Source organism: Centroberyx gerrardi, chromosome 17 (genome assembly GCF_048128805.1).
Source record: "Centroberyx gerrardi isolate f3 chromosome 17, fCenGer3.hap1.cur.20231027, whole genome shotgun sequence".
Taxonomy (NCBI): Eukaryota; Metazoa; Chordata; class Actinopteri; order Beryciformes; family Berycidae; genus Centroberyx; species Centroberyx gerrardi.
Window position 1 is genome coordinate 19,867,554 of NC_136013.1, and position 16,238 is coordinate 19,883,791.

At 41.6% G+C, this 16,238-nt stretch overlaps 2 protein-coding genes across 4 annotated transcripts; one reads left to right on the forward strand and one right to left on the reverse strand.

Moving 5' to 3' along the window:
- The first annotated feature begins 1,250 nt into the window (after positions 1 to 1,250).
- On the forward strand, positions 1,251 to 4,339 carry mtres1 (mitochondrial transcription rescue factor 1). Of its 2 annotated transcripts, none has more exons than XM_071898979.2 (4): positions 1,251 to 1,373; positions 2,262 to 2,703; positions 3,242 to 3,314; positions 3,464 to 4,339. In XM_071898979.2, the coding sequence occupies exons 1-4, from the start codon at positions 1,364 to 1,366 to the stop codon at positions 3,644 to 3,646; spliced, it is 708 nt and encodes a 235-aa protein (XP_071755080.1). In that variant the 5' UTR covers positions 1,251 to 1,363; the 3' UTR covers positions 3,647 to 4,339. The 2 variants fall into 2 exon arrangements, with proteins under 2 accessions (XP_071755080.1, XP_078145769.1); XM_078289643.1 differs by having other exon boundaries at positions 1,277 to 1,346.
- A 392-nt stretch (positions 4,340 to 4,731) lies between these two features.
- bend3 (BEN domain containing 3) lies at positions 4,732 to 9,186 on the reverse strand. Of its 2 annotated transcripts, none has more exons than XM_071898973.1 (4): positions 9,053 to 9,186; positions 8,402 to 8,456; positions 7,738 to 7,913; positions 4,732 to 7,499 (listed from the first exon to the last, which is right to left on the reverse strand). In XM_071898973.1, exons 2-4 carry the CDS (start codon positions 8,435 to 8,437, stop codon positions 5,264 to 5,266), a joined length of 2,448 nt encoding a protein of 815 aa, XP_071755074.1. In that variant the 5' UTR covers positions 8,438 to 8,456; positions 9,053 to 9,186; the 3' UTR covers positions 4,732 to 5,263. The 2 variants fall into 2 exon arrangements, with proteins under 2 accessions (XP_071755074.1, XP_071755073.1); XM_071898972.1 differs by having other exon boundaries at positions 4,732 to 7,504.
- Between the last annotated feature and the right edge of the window lie 7,052 nt (positions 9,187 to 16,238).

The window sequence follows — 16,238 nt, forward strand, 5'->3', positions numbered from 1 at the left end:
TACAGTACATGACCACTGAAAGCTTATACCTTCTTGTAAAATGTTAACATGTTCTTGTTGTCATAATAATCGAATGGGCTGTATAAATAATTTGATTACCTTTTAAAATGTGTATTCAATTTTATCTTATGCTGGAAAAAGAACATTTGCAATAAATGTCTGGGGCTAAAAGGTTCCCGTATATAAATAAAAACGCTGCCAGTTGGAATCCACAAACTGGCTGGAAAGCCTGGGCGGGGAGAGAGAATGAAAAACGTTCCCACCTCCTTCAACAACTACTGTTGATGTGCCCTTGAGCAAGGCACTCCACCCTCTACTGCTCCAACAATAAGACTCTGTTGGTACTGGGCGGCTCCCAGGTGTGAATGTGTGTAAATGTGAGAATAAAAGGCAGACCGGTGCTGTAAAAAAGTATGCATGCTCAGCAAACCCTTCGTTGGATAAGTAACGCTTAAAAAATATATATTAATTTTCAATTTCACAAAGAATGAGTTGAAAAAATGTTATTCTCATTTTAAAATTGGATTTACACATATATTTTTTATTTACAAATCATAACTGAGAAAAGTTTGAATAACATTTTAAAATATTCAATTTGTTCCATAGCAGTACTCACTCACAGAACAAAAATACAGCGGTAAGTCTTTCAACGAAAAAGAGACCGTCCCTATTTACCTGGATATAATATTGCCAGATAAAAAAAATCCAATCTTTCTGTGGTATACAAAACACTTTATTAAACTGTATGCACACTATATAAAATAAATTAAGAGACTGGTTGACTCTGATACAATCACACTGTGTTTTTTTGCACCCACTCATCAGCTTGACTTGGATTTCCAGGCTCATTATTCCTGTCTCATTATTTCATTACACTTTATGTTATTCTCAGCTGCTGCTGTGGCCTGTATGTCAGCTAGTGCGTTGATAATATCAATATGAATGTGTGCATTATACAAGAGCTGCCATTCAGTCATGTGAGTGCATCATAACATGGACGCTACTCGGTATTAACAAAAGGAGAGAGTGACACAGTCTCAACCCAATGTAATGCCTTTACAGTTTTGTAGTCAAGTTGGTATATGCCATGTCACAGTAGGAAAAAATAATCCCCCTCAATTTTGACTGTTATGTGTGAAAAACTACTTTGACTGCCACTCACCAGCTGGGTCACAACATGTCGTCTCCCTCCAGTGCGATAGGTGGCAGCACAGACACGTCGGCTAGCACACAAGCAGCACTGGTAAGAAGAATTTAACACACTGTGAAAGGTTATTCCTTAAGTGAGAGACTTGCCAAGCAATATTTGCATGAAACGGACTTCTTATTGTGCAGTTTTCAACGAGGTAAAACTGGCAATAGTATGGTTATTGGTGAGTACGCTAATGGATGGAAATTATCAGTTGAAGGTTAAGAAAACAGTGATTGCTAGCTAACAGGATCTGCTTTAGGTCGGTCTGAACTTTAGGGTGAAACCTTTTATGCTCACTAAAGAGATAGTCCAAAAGGTTGTGATAGGCTTAAATTGCAGAATAAGCGGCCAAATAGTAGAGCTAACGTTAAAGGGTAAAACGTAACTTATTGGGACAGCGCTGCCTTCCTTAAATGTTTGGAGGTGGGGGTATTTACCACAACATTTCAGTGTCAAGCAACCCGGAAAAAAATAGAACTTCCGGTGATAACTTTCAAAATAAATCATTATTGACAAATATGCGTTGCAACGATTTTTGGCGTAATGGCGACGCTCTTATTTTGAAGGCAGAATCGCTGTACATCCGGTGTTTTGCTTGTTATATCTAGCGGACTTGACGCGGCTAGTTACTATGGCAGAAATCTAAACAAAATAACAATATTAAACGTTATTTTTTAGAGCACTCGCTTAAACTTTACTAATCAAATAAAAGCAAACGTCAAACTCAAAATAAACTTAAAATAAAACTTAAAAATACAGGGTAAAAGATACTAGCAAAACAGTAGGATAAAGGACATCCCATAAAGTAAGACTATGATGATGATTTCAAAGATCATATTGATTCAGCTCTCCTCCAGAGCCCAGGAGCCCTGATGGCAGAAGCCCAGTCACCTTTACTGAATGCATATTAAAATACAATTCAGGCTGTCTAGTGTTGCTAATTGCTAATACCACAATCAATGTTTGCATCAAACAGTCAACAAAGATTTGGTATATACCTGAATTAGTCAACAGGGGGTAATTAAATTACCATACTGTTCCATAACCTGCCATGTTTTTGTAATGACAGGGTGGAGAGCCAGCATGCAGAGTTTGTTGGTACAGGCACTCGCCCTGAGGCAGCTAGGAAGGCTGAACCCCCGCCAGCTGCTGACTCCTGGATACGGACTGAGGCGGACTGAATGGTGCCCCAGGACCATACACACACGCCAGCTTTGGGGCTGCTCGGCTTTCCCCACAGCGGGCTCTCACAGGCCCGCTGTCCGTGGCAGAGACGCTGTCAGGAGTTGGTCTGTCCATCAGCTGAGGTTCAAAAGCAACAAGAAGAAAGGTGCTGCCAGGGCAACACAGGAGGAGGAGGAAGATGAGGACGAGCGAGACCCTGAGGACACCGACTATGAAGACGAGGTTGAGGACCCCAATGTACCAAAGGACTACAAAGACTTGGAGAAATATGTGCAGTCCTTTCGCTATGACGTCATCATGAAAGCCGGCCTGGACATGGCACGCAAGTGAGTGCGTGTCAGCTGCTCTCATAGATATGGAGGCCATGTTTTATTTACAACTGGCTCAACTTAAAGAGGCTGATAATGAGGTTGCCGATATTGGCCTTTTTGAAAAAATCTGATCTCAGCCAGTCAGTGTTGTCCACCTCCAGTATGATGGATGTGATGCAGTTTGTTTGATTACATATTTATTGTAGAATTTACTATCAGAAGCCCTTTAACCTGAACTGATTTTAATGCAACATTTTGATCAGATTCGACAGGAGTGTATGAATATGTTTTATTCTGATTATTCATCATAATCGATGGTGAGTTTTAGTTTCCCATGGTATAAATGTTGTTTCAGAAGCTCTTCAGTTCTGGGGGAAACACTGAATACTCGGCATTTTTGGAAATTTCTTAGTATGATCAAATTTAAAGATATTGAATATTTGCACAAAATATTGTCTATCAGCAGTTTTGATCCAAAAATGTCAGTATTGGGCCTTTAAAAACCCATATTGGTCAAACCCAAAGAGACTAACCTCCCTTTGTCTTATAACAGTAAAATTGAAGATGCGTTCTACAGCAACAAGCTCAGGCTAAATGGACAGAAACTCATCAAGAAAAGTAAATCGGTGAGTTGTGTTTGATGATAAAATTATGTATTCCCTCTGTAACATTCTCACATTGACACAGATTATTTACTGTGATCTTTCCTGTTGCCTTCAGTGTGGTGTTTGTGTCTCCACTTCATTTGCTGTAACTTGTCTGGCTCTTCATTCAGGTGAAAGTTGGGGACACATTAGACCTGGTACTGTCAGAGAACCGAGAAACAAACACCGTTACTCTGATGAGGGTCATCCTCAGGAAGGTGTTGGGTGAATCCAATGACGCAGAGAAGTACAAAGTTGCTCTAAGGCGCTGGAAAAGTGTCGAGCTCTCCAAGGAGGACGCCTTCAAGCCATGAATATGCATTGGACAATACTGACCGTAATACCACTGGACAGTGAAGGCAGCACCCACGCTGAGAAATAAATTCCAGCAAATGCACAGCATGTTGTTGAATGGTCTCAAAACAACTTGGATCTAATAATTTTTGTGGACAGAGTTATGAAGGTTAGAATGACTTGGTTACCAGTTATTAATGGTTATGGACATTCACCAGTTGGTTGGGATAAGGATTTTGAATGTTTACCTTTTCCTGCTAAACTGTGGGACTGCCCCAATAAAGATGCACTTCAAGGGTTTAAAACTGTGTCCTGATGACTTGGCTGATGGAAGTGCATATGCTGTTTTATTGCAGCATCATGAGTTTTCATCTGACCCATAAACTTTGTTGTGTTGGCCCTTCCCTTTCACCTTTACTGGCGGTATACTATTTAATGCAGCAGAATGATAATGATAATTGGAGGCGATATTAATGCTGTGAAATAGAAATGTTGGTTGTTATTTAATGTGGTAAAACACCCAAGTTGGGCAGTGTTCTGGATTTTTCAAAACGGTTGCCTCACACCTCCAGGCCTGTAGTAAAGGAACATATGCAAAACCAGAATGAAAGTCTCCATTTCATCTTCAGTATTGAAACATTTCTGAGGATTACATCTGAAAACACATGGCTGAGAAACCCAACAGAAGGTTAGGTCATTTTGTAAAGCCCTCAAATCACAACATTTTCAAATGTTTTTCCATGGTCTTTATGTATAAACATTTCTAAATAAAAAAAAATCTTTCAAGCAGAGCACTCTTGTAAAATGTATTTTTCTGTGACGATAAGTATGATTGGAGTTTTACCCATAATACAAGTTATTCAGATTTTGTCAAGCACTTCTCTGATCAAAGTCAGATCATTATTTTTTTAGCAATTCAACTACTTAATTCAAGCCACAGTCAATGGCCAATGATTTGCATAGTCCTGAGTAGGTACCTCAACAGGTAGAGCATAATAACTAATATTGATATTTCTGTTTAGGGTTTGATTTCCACTAGCGCCACCCACACTAAATGCACTAAAGACCCTGTAAGGCACTTGGTATACAAGAGTCCAACCATATGTCATATTTATTACTGTGATTTTATTAGAAATAGGTTAACATGATCCATTGTCATTGTTAAATTGTCTTTATAATATAAACTTCTATAAGAAGGCTTAACATAAGCACATTGTTATTAAAACAGTGGTGGCACAATGCTACATCAGTAACTGCAATGGAAAGATATCACTTCATTGTGACTCATTTCTATCCATGTAGCGAATGTGTGAACTATGCTATTAGCTATCATTGTTATTGTTTTTAAGGCTACAACATTTATCAACAAAGTATGTTAGATAAGCTATGACAGTTTTGGCTTATAAATAGAAGCTCGTTTTGACTCTTTATCCAACAATAATAAGACTACTTAAACTACATCTACTGCTGTAGTCAAAACATAAAATATGACCAAGAATAGTACTGAAGAAACCCATAACAGCTTGGCTTCATCCTACATAGGACAGTTTGTAAAGGTTCAACAATGCGATTTCAGCTTATGTACTGTGCAATTACTTTCATGACAAAAAGTGTCTCCTAACCGTAAAGTATTGTGACTAGGACACAGTGCTTGATCTCTTGGCCTTCTTCAGTATGTCACACTTCTTGCGATTGGGGCGCCGGCAGCGTTCGTCGATGCTCGGCACACATTCATAGTGCCACACCTCCTCCATCTTATCCACAGGATACACTGCCTCCACATAGTGACGTATCAGCCTGAGGCGCACTGGGTCAAGCTGCTTCTTGTTGCAGGCCCCTGAGTGGTTGTACTGAAGCCGCAGGTTCTCCTGGGTGAAGAGCTCAGGGAAGAGGCGCACCAACAGGCGGGCAGCAAAGTTCCCAACAGAGAGACTCTGCTGGACGATTTCCCGCACCTCTGTGTCTGAGAGCAGGTAGACTGAAGGTACGGGGAAGTCGGGTATGGATACCGTCAGTTCATCCAGGGGAATCTTGCAGAAGTCTTTGCTACTTTTCTCAGGGGGTAATGAGGGAATATCTGGATCCTCTCTCATGCTATCTGGATTAAGTTGGTTCAGCTGGCAAAGAAAGTCCCCAGCGTCTTGCTCTGACTCTTGACCGTAGACTTTGCGCTGCTGCAGGTACGACCTCCTCTGTTCTGTGTCACGTCGTCTGCACCGCTCGTCAAGTTTGCCCACAAATTCCAACATCCACACTCTGTCGTTCTTGGCCCGTGGGTAGAGCAACTGCACATAGTGGCGGATCAGGTTGACGCGAACAGGGTCGAGCTGTTTCTTTCCCAGTGAACCGCTGCAGTTGTAATGCTTCCGTGTGTTCTCGTGGGTGAAGAGCTCGGGGAACATCAGCACCAACAGCCGAGAAGCAAAGTTCCCTATGGACAAGCTACAGTCGTAGTTGTTCTTCAGCTGCTCCTTGGACAAGAGACACTCCTGGGGAACACTAAAGTCTGGTGGAGGAATCTCCAGATTGTCAAAATCCACAGGTGCAAGCAGAGACTTTTTGGACCTGCGACTGGGCCTTTCGTAATCACCCAAGTCAGGAACCTTGATGATAGAAACATCTTCAGGAAGGCTGGCCAGGTCGTAGCTCTCATCATTGATATTGTCAGGTTCACTCCCATTGCCGTTACTGTGAGGACCCTCTAGTGCATCTTCCATACGCTGAATGCACACCTGGAGCCAGCTGTCCTCAGGCACGTCAGGAAAATTTGCTTCCATATACTTCCTTATTATTTCCATCTTGTCAGAGTCCAGAATCAGCTGCCCCACACTACTGAAACTGCTGGAGCCTTCTGGCATTTTTCCTTCTTCAAAAACCTCAGGGAAGAGACGGTGTATGAGAAAAATAACAAAGTCCTCGGGGGAGGAGAACTCATCCAGGTCCTCCGTGGCTTGAGTGTCAAAAGCAAGGTCCGACACAGCCAGGTTGTTCGGCTGGCTATCTAGAGAGATGTGCTCCTCCTGACCCTCTTCATTAATGAAACGGCAGGTTTGGGCGTGCTCAGCCTTTATCCCAGCACCTGTGATTGCCTGCTTCCTGTGCAACCGAGCACTCTCCATGTCCCTCTGGGCCCAGAAGCGATTAAAGAAGTCATTAATCTGATGGAGGCACTCGTCCTGCCAGACATTGTTATTCTTGACCAAAGGGAAGCATACCTCAACATAGTTACGTATCAGCTGCAGATGGAGAGAGTCCAGTGTTCTCTTGCTCGCCATGCAGCCTTGAGAGCACTCCTTGGCTCTGAACAGCTCTGGGAAGAGGTGCACCAGCAACCGACACCCAAGCTCCCCCGCACTGGACGTCTGCTCCATCAGCTGATTTAATTCATCACTTGTCAGCAGATACTCTGGAGGCGGCTGGAACTCTGTCACCATCTCAGCTGGTTTGATCTGCTTCTTTATCCGCATGACTTCGAGGGAGAGTAAGTCCACTTTGCTGTGCAGCTGCGTCATGCTTGAATTGAGGGTGTTGAGGATGAAAAACATTTTCTCAATCAGCGGATAAAGGCTGGAGTCCGTTGACGAGGCTTGGCCCGATGTGCCTGTGGTGGGGAAGGCCTCAAACGGGCCATTTTCCTCCGGACTGAGGAGCTTGGGTGAGAGGATGCTGCTGTAGCTGAGCCGATGCTCTCCGCCTTGACTGGCCTGCTGCTCCAGACTCGGTGTGATCCTCTTCTCTGTGATCCTATGGGAGATGCTGAACAGAGGCTTTCTATAGGAGACTCTGGATTTCTCCTGGCCACAGTCCCTCTTCTCTCCAGTTGTGGTCAGACATAGCGGCTCACGTCGGCTGCTCTCCTCTATCAACTGCCGCCTGGTCTAAACAGAGTAAATAAATAACATTCAAATACATATAGAGAGTGCGAAAGACTTGGCCTATACTACATATAATACAAGTAATGAAATATATACAGAAGCAATAAAAAATATGTAACTCTGAAAATTTGGCCAATTTACATACAGACATATTGACATTGCCTATGCATTATTTTTAAGGTTCTGGTTAGATGACATGGCCCAAGTTGGGTTATACCTTGTTGAAAAGCATTTACCTCACTTGAAACTCTGACTCTCTTGCTGCTGGTGGATTGGTTTGTGTCAGAGCCCATCTCTGCAGATGTCCGTTTACCAGCCTCCGTGGCCCCAGGAGATCCTCCAAGTCCTTCAGCTGGCTCACAAATTGCAAAGTCCTCCGTCTCCTCCTTAATGTCTTGGACATGTTTTTGCTCTGCAAATAGCAAAGTATACACTATTTCCTTTGGTAATCCACCGATTAGCTGCTTCAAGTTTATTAATAGAGAATAACCTATTCACACACTAACCCTAACCCTAACCCAAATAGTAGTAATGTCACCTAAAAACATAATGTAACTTGATGTGGTCAGAGACTTGTTTCTTATTCTCATAACATACCTTGATCTTCTAGGTCGACCAAATCATATATTTAACATTAACATATATTTTAATCTCAAAATTCCAACAAAGCTGAAGAAACCAATCTGGTGCCTACTGACTTTTGCCCCTTACCGTTGGAACAAATGTGGAGTAATTGCTGTGCCATGTTGCAACAAGTTTTTAAATTATAATAGGTTACAAGTGGGAATTTCTATTGCAATACACATGTATACTTCAACAAAAAAAAACACCAATATGACCAGAAATATAATTTTGAGTTGATTATTTAGGCTATTTGATTTGCTGGGTTGCAGAACTTGCCTTTCTCAAGCATTGCTTCATCTGAAATGTCCCCATACTCAGAGGAATTCATATCCTAGAACAAAATCACAAACATTTAAGTCAACACATTATGGGTATATGTTTATATGTCATTAATATGTAAAATATGTTGGTAAGTGTCTGCCTAAGTCAGCATATTGTAGATGATAGATATTAGGATAGGATTGGACCGATATACTATCTGCTCTGGTGCTAAGTCATTGTCTTCTACAAAAGTATGTGTCATTTCTCTCGAAGACTTTCTCTGCCTGCAGTTTGTGTGTGTGTGTGTGTATGTGTGTGTGTATGTGTGTGTGAAGATGTGCACTGAGTTGCCTCCTTGTCCTGTTCCAGTCCCATTATCTGGGCTACTTCCTCATTCTTCCGTTAAGAGCCCACGAACCAAAACATGAGAAGACAAACCAGCTGTGCGAATGTAACACTTTATAAAACACGCATTACCGCCTTATGACTTTAACAACAACACGCGTCTATATGGACGCCAATGCACAAAACGTTGCTTTAGTAGTGCAATATTTTGTTTGTGAATGTTAATGACGCGGCAATGTTTGCGTGGACGAGTTTTTTTTTTCCTGCTCTGACTCTTGGTAAATTGTCCATAAACGCGCCTGACCGGCGGTTTGCGCTCACCTTTACGATTCCATGCAATCCTTTAGGGCCATTGGAGATGTGTTGGACATATCTGCAGACTATCCTGGCGGTTTATATACAGGTAACTGTTGTTCTTGTTGTTGATTTTTTTTTTCTCGCTTGGCTTCTGTGCCTTCTCGCGTGACGTGACGGTGCGCGCGCCTGCTGTGTCACTTCCGCACAGCTGTGGAGAGAAGAGAGAAATATCAAATCTATCTTCAACCAAACCTACGGTCAAAAAGAAACAGTCCACAACACAACGGTGCCGCCCCCTTTAAAAAGTGTCTTTCACTGTTGTCATTATGTTGTTATTAGCAGATGGATTCATATGGGTGACAGCTTGGCCTGTTTACAGTGTTGCATGTATATAAAATAAACCTGCTTATATGCTAGGCTATCTGTAAATGAGTTCCATATATTTTATAACTAAAATTGATTAAAATATCTATCTATCTATCTATCTGTTTATCTATCCTATTTTTTTTTTTACTTCTCCTGCATTTTCTCTTAAAATGTCTATTTTGTTGCGTTTACAAAAAAAGAATTCCGGTCCTCAGTTCTGATTGGCTGAGACAGGTTTGTTACCGTTGTAAAATAACCAATAAAACACACCTGTGACCGCATAACATTTCATTTAAATGTGAATAGCCTACTATAATATTAAATTCACATAAACGCAGACCTGTGACCGTATAGCAGTTAATTTAAATACTATGCTAACTGAAAATCACCACGACTACCACAACATAAGTGTTGCTTAGCAACCACATTGTTTATCTACTGTTCAAGAACTATATTAGGCTACATGGCGGAAAACAAACGTTTATTTAACTAATTATTTATTTTATTTTATTAGGCTATTATCCATTGCATATAGCCTACTAAGCATGAATTGAACATGATTTTTTTTTTTACTAGTGTTACAGAAGCAATAAGCCACTCCATTTAGTGCTTTACAGGGATTTTAGAGCAGATAAGATTCTTCATGTCATGTCACACCGTCCCTTAGCTGTTGTAAAATCACTGACAGGTTGCTCAAGTCGGCAATTGTGTAAAGAATAATAAAGCCAAAAGGTCATAAAACAGAAAATAGAAAGTCCAATACTGTCTAGTCCACAGTCTGATGTCCTCTCACAGCTGTAGTACTGGGTGGCTTACTACTCACCTTCATAGCAGGCTGCTTTATTGAAAGCTTTGCACAGCTAAGTTGAACCAGCTCAGACTGATTCCCTGCAGCAACTCCACACAACAATAGCATGATGGATGTGTAAATTATGAAGAGGACTCCTATTTGGATCTCATGCTTTCCACATGATGCTAGGCGAGCTTGTACTGTCCATGTGTGTTTTTTGGACAGTCCTATAATTTTACCATATGATGGTATAGCTATGGTAGTAGAATTTCATCATACATCATCATGCTATTAACACATCTTTGATGCATTAATGCTTATTTCCATAAACAGTGTCCAAGGTTTTAAGACATTATAAAGAGGTTAACACAGTTCAGTTCAGTCTATATTATTGTAATTCCTATGGCCAATTCAGTTTCCTCAAATAAAAACACATAGGACACAAGTGCAATGCAAAACAACAAGACAATTGCACTTCCACTCATCAGAACAGCAGTCTGCATTGAAGTGCTGTGGTGCCTGTACAGTTTACGCCTGATAGTCTATTGATTTTACAGCTGATGGCTGATGAGATGAATGTGTGTTTGTGTCTGTCAGTTTCATTTCTCAATAATTTGAACTTGATACCAGAGGTGATCTAAGAAACTCTGCGTAATGAGGAAAAAGGAAATTAATGGTATACACAAATATACACACGTTTTCTTCTTTGTCTGGATATCCACTATCAGTAGACTTCATAGTACTTCATAGTAGAAGTGGAAACTCTAACTTATAGGCCTACATCCAGTGTAAAAATTACCAGTAAAGTGTATTGGGTCATGGAGCCACAGTATAGCCACTTTCTTTCAATAGTATACTCACATCAATTACGACTATAGCTTACTGCTACTTCTAATCATTTCTATTCTCCTGCTAACCTCACCCGATGGACACAGGATTTAACATGTTAAAAACCTTTCTCAGAAAATGTACCATGGATAGAACTGTATGCAAGTGTGACAGAAAATATACTGCCAGTAACACAAACTCTCAGTATCAGAACTCAAGTGCAGAGCTTATGAGTGCTGAGGATGAAACCAAAGCTTGCATTGCTTCATAACTATTTAGTTGCCATCCAGCCCAAAGCTTTGTAAATAAAGGAAAGGGACAAAAATGGTCTCCAATCCCTTTTCTTTAGGTTTGAGGCTATGACACTCATTCAAAATAATGCAGCTTTACTAAGCAAGTAAAACTTACTTTGAAACTTCCCCTAACATAAAAGTCATTATTTCTATTCCTAAAATTCCTATAGGGACTTAGGAAGGCGGACTAGTTTGTCTATGAATTGTTTCTTTTCTTTTTTTTTTAAATGTCCTATGGTGTCATTATAATATTCCTATGATATTGATATAATAGTCCAAAAGGAACTTATAGTTTTGCTATGATATTTCTATAGTACCCTTCTAAAATGTATTGAAAGATTACTATAGTTCTAAAGCCTGAATAGTGGAACAAAATAGCCTTGTACCTTACTCTGAAGTGATTTATTATGGTTTTCTCAGAAACAGGGTTGTGACAACATAAAAATAGTCTGTCCCCATAATCTTTAACACTTGGCCTTAAGCATGGACTCACACTCCTAGAGCAGTAAAACAGGTTAGTGTGATGGGAGAAACTGTGGGAGTGACTTTGGTCAAGGTGGAGAAGGAAACTGATCTGCAACCAGTCTTCTCTTCTCTTCTTTTCTCTTCTCTTCACCCCAAAGACCCTGGACTTAACAATGAAGATAGTTCACATCCTATATACCAGCATATACAAACCTTTATCCACTAGATTGAAACAACATACAACTGTCTAAAATGAGAATATGAATGGTTAGTTAGAATAGGTGGCTAATGCGTACAGTTAATAATACAGCTACAGTTCATTTATACAAGAACCTTCATGATTATTCATGTCTGGATATTAGACATCACCATACTACACATGCTCTAAACAGAAGCACCTGTCTTTTACTAATTTAAAGACTCATTTTTAGCTTTTATTTATTTGTGTAATTATATTTTGTCTTTAATTGTATTTGTACTTATTTATTTATTGGCATAAATCAAATAGGAATAGTAGAAAAAAAGACATTGGACCCAAAGTAAGACTCTCCTATTGCCCTGCTCATAAAAGAAGCCGTCTAGTTTGTCTAACAAGGAGATTTTCTGCCTAACGAGATTTAAGCGAAGACGGAAGTAGGTAGGAGTGACACCTCTTACATTGCCAGGATATTTTCTGTCTGCACCTTGAACAGCGCCAACAGCCAACACCATGTGGCAATGTCGCCCTCTAGTGGAGAGAGACCTGCTATTACAACAATAGGAGAATGAGCTGTATGGAAGCAACAGGGCGATGCTCGTTTTTGTCTAAATTGGAGGTTCTCAAAAGTTTTCATATCACAAACAGAAACACATTAGACCACGGACCTCCGTTTGGGAAGATTTTTGTTGTACTGAACTGTATGACTGTGTAGTATGTGAAGGATTTAACAGTGGTGAGAGTTAAACATCCTCTGACTGGGATATTTGTTAGTGAATTACATTACAGTGATATTAAACTAATTCTTATTTTGCTGGTGGTCCATGTACCCCGCTTTGACAACCATAGTAGAAGTGGAAACTCTTAACTTATAGGCCTACATCCAGTGTAAAAATTACCAAAATACTGAATGGTGTAGCTGAGGTCAAGTCTTGCCTTGTCTTCATCAAAAGGTTTTGGAGTGCAGTCATTCCCACAGCAATAAATCCCCCTTTTATCAGCTAGGCCTACTATTCTTTCTTATCTACAGCATGGAACACGCTGTAATGTTAGGCCTTCTAGCTGTTCATCCATCTTAGATAAAATAACACCCTCAAATGAAAGCTGACAGTCTGTACTACAATATAATAACTACAGTGTCACATCACGTCCCAAGTTCAAAGATAATGCAGTCAAAACATTAAAAAATGCATTGCTGTGTATTCTTTTGAACACGGAGCTGGTGGTAGCTGAGAGCACGTGAGTTAAATGATTAAAACCAGAAGGCAATCACGTGAAAATATATATTTTGGCACTTGGCGTTCACACTGAAATCACGATATTAATCAGAGGAAAGTGGAATAGTTTTCGGTGAAGATAGATACAATCAATTTTGATTCGTCAGGGCAGCAGCAGTTAGAACCAGTTCCTCGCGCTGGTAAACTAGTCTGGTTTCCCCCTGATTAATGAAGGACAGAATATCTCGTGGTGCGATAATTCTGTCTTAATCATCGGCTATTTAACTTTCACGCACACGCTAGCACCCAATGTTCTGTCGCTAACCACAAATATGTCGATATGGAGATGATATAACAAGACAACGTGAGGCTGGCGCGGCTCTCATTATTCGACTAATGAGCTGTCTCGATGGCGGACTGATCTGTCAGCCCAATGAAGCGAGCAGGCCGCGTGCGGGGGGGTGAAGCACGGCCCAGGGTCAGCCAGGCGAGGGCTCGCGCCGAGGGGCCGGCATGCAGCACTTAACGCAGGGAAGAAGCTCGTTAAAGTGTCATTTTTGGCCAATATGCTCGTCTGTGTCGAGGAGGCGAATCAGCCATACTGTTCCCATCGCAGGAGAACGATTTCCATCCATCACAGTCGGCTATACGATGATATTAGCAGGTGTTTACTGATGGGCCATTCCTACGAAGACAAATGGAGAGCCTAACATCAGGTAACACTAATATTGGCCTCGTTTATCGTCTTCTCCAAAAGAATGTGACACTGTACCCTTTAAAAAAAAACATAGCTTTTGACCAGGTCGAGACATGAAGTTCAATGTCAGGGATTGTGATGTGTAGCAAGGCGCTAGTATTTGGTGAAGAGGAACAGGGGAAAGTCAAGAGCTTATTTGACTGAAGCGTACTTAGTTCTGAAGAGGTTTCCAGTTGAAAACAATGAAGTTTTCATGTGGTGCATGAAGGCAAAGTGAACCGAGGCCCTCCATCCCACCAGAACATCCTTTACCAAAGACCTTTACCTCTGTCAAATCTTGTGTAAGTGGGGGTTCACCCTGTCTTAAAGAGCTACTAACCCTAAGAATTCCATTAGTCTGGTTTTCAATGGAGAGTTTTAGTGCCCCATGATGGTCTAAATGCTGTTTCAGAGGCTTTTCCACTCTGACAACATTGAATACCTGCATTTTCTGTCATGAAATGGTGAAATTTAAAGATACAGAATATCAGCACAAAACAGCAGCTGTCAGCACTCAATACAAAAATATCGGTCGAACCCTCCCTACTATTATTCTGCATGTGAAAGTGAGGACTTTGATTCTTTACTATCGAACTCCTGCGTTTAGAGTGGCTCTCTGTCCCCAGCATCCCATGACTGTATGAGAGTGTAATGGAATCTGTTGGACTGTGCTGACCGACTCTCTCCACCGGACCCTGCTGTAATTACATCACTCGCGTCTGGCTCGGGGAGACTCGGCCCGCCGTTGCCCACTTTATGTTACGCATGTAAACTCAGACCCCTTGCCAACTCGCGCATTCATGATACCCAAGACACGCAAACTGGAAAAATCTCCCCCAGTGTTGGGTTTCTGCTGTATGAGACATAAAGCTGACAGACTTCCATCCTTTCTTAATCCGTTATTAATTTGGCCTGCGTTGGAGTTGTGAAGAAGATCAATGCCCGGCAGCGGCGATGCTGTCAGGGAAGGAAGAAAGGCCACGATTCTACCAAACCCCTTTTTGTTCCACATGAAACTTTTAGTTCTACCGCTGGAGGAATTCTCCCCCTTGAAGTTGAAAACAAAAAACTCATTCCATCAAATCTCCTCTTGCACCGCTCTCTTGATTTCTACCGGGAGGAGCTCCTACGCAACAGGCCAGACCTCGTCCTTTGAAAAAAGTTTTGTTTGGTAACTGTATTTGTCATTCCGACCGTGCCCCAGTCTCCTTCCTTGTTCGCTCCTTTTAACTTTCCATGTAACTTTCCCCGTGTCTCCTCACGGCGAGGATAAATATTTCATAAACAGCCCGAGGCTTTCCCTGGCATATGCTGCACCTCGCTGTACCCAGGAAGCCCGACCAGCGGAAACAAAAACAGTAGAGGAAGTGGACTTACAACCCGGCAACAGAGAGAGACATTTGTTTTTGAAATACCTCGCTCCACATCGCCTCTCCCTTTGCGTTTCTGCACCAGCGCGCTTCTCTACCACTACAACCCCACCTCCTTCTTCTTCTTGTCTTATCCTGTCCTTGCCTGGTGACAGTCTTTTCCATCCAAAAAGACCGTCAACCCCCATCCCTCCCTCTTTCGCTCTCCACTTTTTCCTCAATGTCTCCTGTTCCTCAATGTCTTCCTCCTCCTTTTGTCCACTTTGCACCCTTCCACCTACTCTTCCTCCTTGTTTTCCCAACACACACCAGTTGTCACGAAGGCTGAGTGGTCTAAGGCTCCAGGGTTTGTGGTCTCTGAATGGGGGCGTAGGTTCAAATCCCACTTCTGACATGGAGTCGTTTAGTAGCCGGTTCTTCTCTACCCTCCCAATTTGTTGAAGTGGTTCTTAAAAAGTCCCATTAATAACTGCTGGCTTCAAGCATTTCATACATTCTTAAAAGGTTCTTTATAGCACCATAAAGGTCCATTTGAGCTTGGTGCTGTCAAACACCTGTCTAAAGGGGTTCTTTATAGAGGACTTCCAGGTGATGCAACATGTCAACTGGCGGCCATATTGGAGATCAGCAGCTTTTGGCAACAACGGCTGACTGAGACTCTTTTTTTTTTTTTTGGTATTTCCGCCTTTATTAGACAGTTCAAAATGACATGCAACAAAGGTCCCAGGCCGGATTCGAACACAGGACATCGCGTTTTTATATGGTACACGCTTTAGACCACTGATCCACCAGGACGCCCCCCTGCTTGGAGATTCCTGATGCAACTGCAAAGCCTCTACAGCACCACAAAGAGGTTCTGATGTGGCATGAACTGTTTTCTGTACTATACAGAGCCCTCTTTGTTAGCAGTGCACACTCCATCCTCTTGTTTTCTCCTCCACCCACCCTG